General features: G+C 50.2%; 1 protein-coding gene across 3 annotated transcripts in view; it reads left to right on the forward strand.

The window, feature by feature from the left end:
• Window positions 1-1,519: 1,519 nt before the first annotated feature.
• The window catches only part of LOC115278270 (2'-5'-oligoadenylate synthase-like protein 2), a 14,840-nt gene continuing 12,622 nt past the window's right edge, over window positions 1,520-3,737 (forward strand). For 2 of the 3 annotated variants that reach the window (XM_029922733.1, XM_029922734.1), the window contains exon 1: window positions 1,520-1,906. In XM_029922733.1, coding sequence (XP_029778593.1) covers window positions 1,709-1,906 — 198 coding nt within the window. In that variant the 5' untranslated portion in view covers window positions 1,520-1,708. The remainder of the gene's footprint in view (window positions 1,907-3,737) is intronic. The other variant, XM_029922735.1, reaches the window with a different exon arrangement.

The raw sequence follows: 3,737 nt of genomic DNA on the forward strand, positions 1-3,737 counted from the left end.
CTCACCACTCAGAAGGTTACAGCATAAGGTCTCAGGGGTGGTCTTCAAATATAGAAACAACAAACATATTTTAGAAGCAGTGCTGGAAACCTCTTGCAGAGTAATTCCTGCGAACTTAAAGTGTTTCTTAAGAATGTAACAAACACTACCAGCTCCCCCCGTTCCCCCCCCCCCACCGTGATGATAATGAGGGTCTTGTAACTGATGAAGAAACAGCTGCCTTGGCTCTTACTCTAGTAGGACCTCCGGCTCTTGTAAAAGCTTTATACCGTGATATAAAGCAAACCGTCTGCTTACTCGCCAGAACTCTTCAATGACACCTCACAAGCATTAGATGCTTTAAATCCAAGAATTAAGTGAAGTGAGGGCCGGAGTTTTGAAACAGCGAGCCACCATTGATGACTCACTGCTCCTCCATCGCCTGGGTTGTGAGAGGTCCCCTCACCTGTGTTGTTTCAATATAACGGATAATGCCCACAAAGCGTCAGAGATGATAGAGGACATTTGGGCACAATTCGATGAAGCCTGGTCCGTCCTGGAGTGCCTGACTGGACTGAGAACTGGGGGCAGCCCCTTAGGGATGCCAGCTTGCTGGTCTGTATAATCCTCAGTGTGCGTTTTTCTCTCGGGGTCTGCCGATGCTGCCGCCCACGCCCGCCACCCGTCCTGGGGAACCTGGCCGCGGACCACTCCGCCCTTCCTTGGGTAGACTCTGACTGCCGCACCCCTACACCCGTCCCTCTTCAGCTTGAAAAAGCAAGAAGGGTCATCCTGCTTGTTTCCAAAAGGCAGTTAGGGGGTCCCACTCCCGGGGGACGAATGAGCAGGGAAAGGGTTAACAGGAGGCAGGGCGAGATTAGGGGCCCTGGGGGAGGCTGCAGCATAGGCTTCAAGGTTCACCAAACCACAGAGGCCCTCCTACTCCTGGGGTCGTCCCCTGCGCAGCCCCTCGCACCCCCTCCCACCCCTGCAAAGGATAAATGCATTCCAGACCTGCCTAGGCTAGGTGCCATGAATGGAGTCTCAGAAACTGTGACCCAGTTCCTGATAAGGTCCTCACACAAAGTCAGAGACAAACATCCTTGGTGGCCACCCAGCTGGCAGCCCTCTCACTCCTGAGAGCTTTGTGCTTTCGCTCTATCACTTTGCTCACTCTCTCTCTGCTGTCCCAAAGATTCGTTCCTCAAGGACTCCGGGAGACTAGGACCAGATCTCTCTCACCCTACCTGGAACAGCCCCAGGAACTCAGGCTCAGGGAAGCCCTCCAGCCTCTCAGCCAGGCGTGGGCACCTCCTGCCCCCAGGGGTAGCCCCTGTATGGACTGGCGGTGGGGGTGCATCCTCTCCGGGCAGCAGGGAATGGGGCCTGGGGGGAAGGTGGGGGGGAGGCCAGCACACTGGGAAGGAAACACTCAGCCTGAGAGTCTGGGTGATCTCCAGAGGGCGCTCGGCCCCGCGCTCAGCCCTTTTTCCTCATAGTCTTGAAACAGGAAAAAAATTACAGCTGAGTAAATTCAGTTTCAGTTTCCCAACCGACTGAGCAACCAGGAAGGGACGGGGAAAGCGCCAGCTTGTGGGCCTAAGGCAGCCCACGGAGGGATGGAATGTGCTCCCCAGGCCTTTAGCCTTCCAGAGAAAGGACAGACCCCTTAAAGGGCAAGGCAGAAGCCGAGAGAATTTCTCCCAAGCGGCAGCCCGGTTCTGTAGGGATGGAGCTCTTCCAGAGCCTGTACGAGACCCCAGCAGACATGCTGTCCGCCTTCGTGGAGCAGAGGCTTCAGCCAGAGGGGGACTGGAAGGAGGAAGTGAAGGATGCCCAGAAGAGAATCGAACGTTTCTTCAGGGATCAGTGCTTCCAGGATGAGTTGGTTCTAGACCAAGAAGTCAGGGTGTTAAAAGTGGTGAAGGTGAGCCCGGGAAGCGGGCGGGGAGGGGGGGGTTCTGGGGGGTGTGAATCCCAAGCCCTGCGCTTGGAGACCCTGTGACCTTAGGGGAACAGTCATTTCATCTCTGGAAGCCTTGTTACCCCCACCCCCACCCCCGCCCCTAACCTAGACTTGTTATAAGAAATACATGAGTTTAGGCATGGGTGTAGCAGGATTCTCGCACAGAGTCGTGACATCCAGGCTTTTCTTTCCAGGAAGCAACTTAATTCTTGCCAGCGCCACTCAGTTGGGTTCCTACCGAAAGAACTGAGCCCAGAAAGTTTTTTTTTCTAATGTATTTTTTACTTCTTTGCCTCCCATGTATGGTAACCCACAAACCTATAGTCTGATTAAGTGGCTTCAGGTCATGAGACATGTGTCATGTTGTGTACAGCCAGGCTGCCTTGAGGTGTTGGGTGTTTCTCTTTCCCTAGGGAGGGGACCCCTCCACATGGACAAGTGCTTTTAAACAGTAAATCATCCTATAAATCTGAAGGATGGGAAAGGATGATGATGATTATTTGAGATCAAGCTGATTGCCAGGGAGGCAGGAGGAAAAAGAATGATCGGTCTCTAGAAAATTTACACTTTTCTTCTTGCTTAAGAAAACTTACTGTACCCTCAAGTCACAATCTGTATTTTTCTTCTAAAATGGCAGTATATTTCATAGTTATAATAGAATCTACCTAGCAGGGGTGTCTGCGTGGCTGAGTCGGTTAAGTATAAGTATCCAACTCTTGATTTCTGTTCAGGTTGGTGAGATCCAGCCCCCCCCCATCCCCCACCCTTGGGCTCTGTGTATCAGCCCAAAGCCTACTTGGGATTCTCTCTCCCCTCCCCAGCTTGCTGTTTCTCTCAAAATAAATAAACATTAAAAAAAAAAAAAGAATCTACCTAGCAATTATGAGTCTTTAATAGATTAAAGGGACTGACCATGTAATTCAACAGTCACTGATAGCATGGTTTTTCCTGCAAGGTACTAAATTACAATTCAACTTTTAACGTATCACCCTAAGTCAAAGTGCCTTGGCCATCAGGCTAGGTTTTGCTAATTTTGCTAGATGAAAGATATCTGTTAACCTAAAGAAAAAAAAATTTTTTTAAGTCAGTTACTTTACCAGCAAAAGGAGTTTATTCAGGAAAAACTCCTGAATAAGAAAGAATGACAACTCAGCACAGGCCAGTTATAGCAGAAACCATAATAAGCAAGTGCCACCCACAAAGTAGAGGAACTTACCGGGAAGGAAGGTGAAGGAGGGAGGGGATGTTTTGAAGGAAAGGCCAGTCAGAGTAATGAGACTTTCTCATTGGCTGAGTTGCAGGGGTCATTAATTCCCTGTAGAAAATGCATCTTTTCCAGTCCGAGTCTGCAATTCAGTTGATGTTTCCGTTTGCAATTTTGTTGGGGTGTGTAATTGACAATTCCTGCAACGGATGCTGAGTGGTACCCCTCCTCCTGCTGGCCTCCCCACCACCACCCCGCCTCAGACTCCATTTTGTGAGGTTTCCCTTAATGTTCTTATATCTAAAATTTATTTAAGTAAATCAGGCTTTGCCTTGGGGGTGATATGGCTGCCAAAGGAAGGACATGCAGCTTTAAAAAAATGTTTTAATGTTTTATTTATTTTTGAGAGAGAGAGAGAGACAGCGTGAGCAGGGGAGGGTCAGAGAGAGAAGGAGTCACAGGATCTGAAGCAGGCCCCAGGCTCAGAGCTGTCAGCACAGAGCCCGACGCGGGGCTCGAACCCACGAACCATGAGATCATGACCTGAGCCAAAGTCTGACGCTCAACGGACTCAGCCACCTAGGCGCC

This window comes from Suricata suricatta, chromosome 14 (genome assembly GCF_006229205.1).
Source record: "Suricata suricatta isolate VVHF042 chromosome 14, meerkat_22Aug2017_6uvM2_HiC, whole genome shotgun sequence".
In the NCBI taxonomy this organism is placed as follows: Eukaryota; Metazoa; Chordata; class Mammalia; order Carnivora; family Herpestidae; genus Suricata; species Suricata suricatta.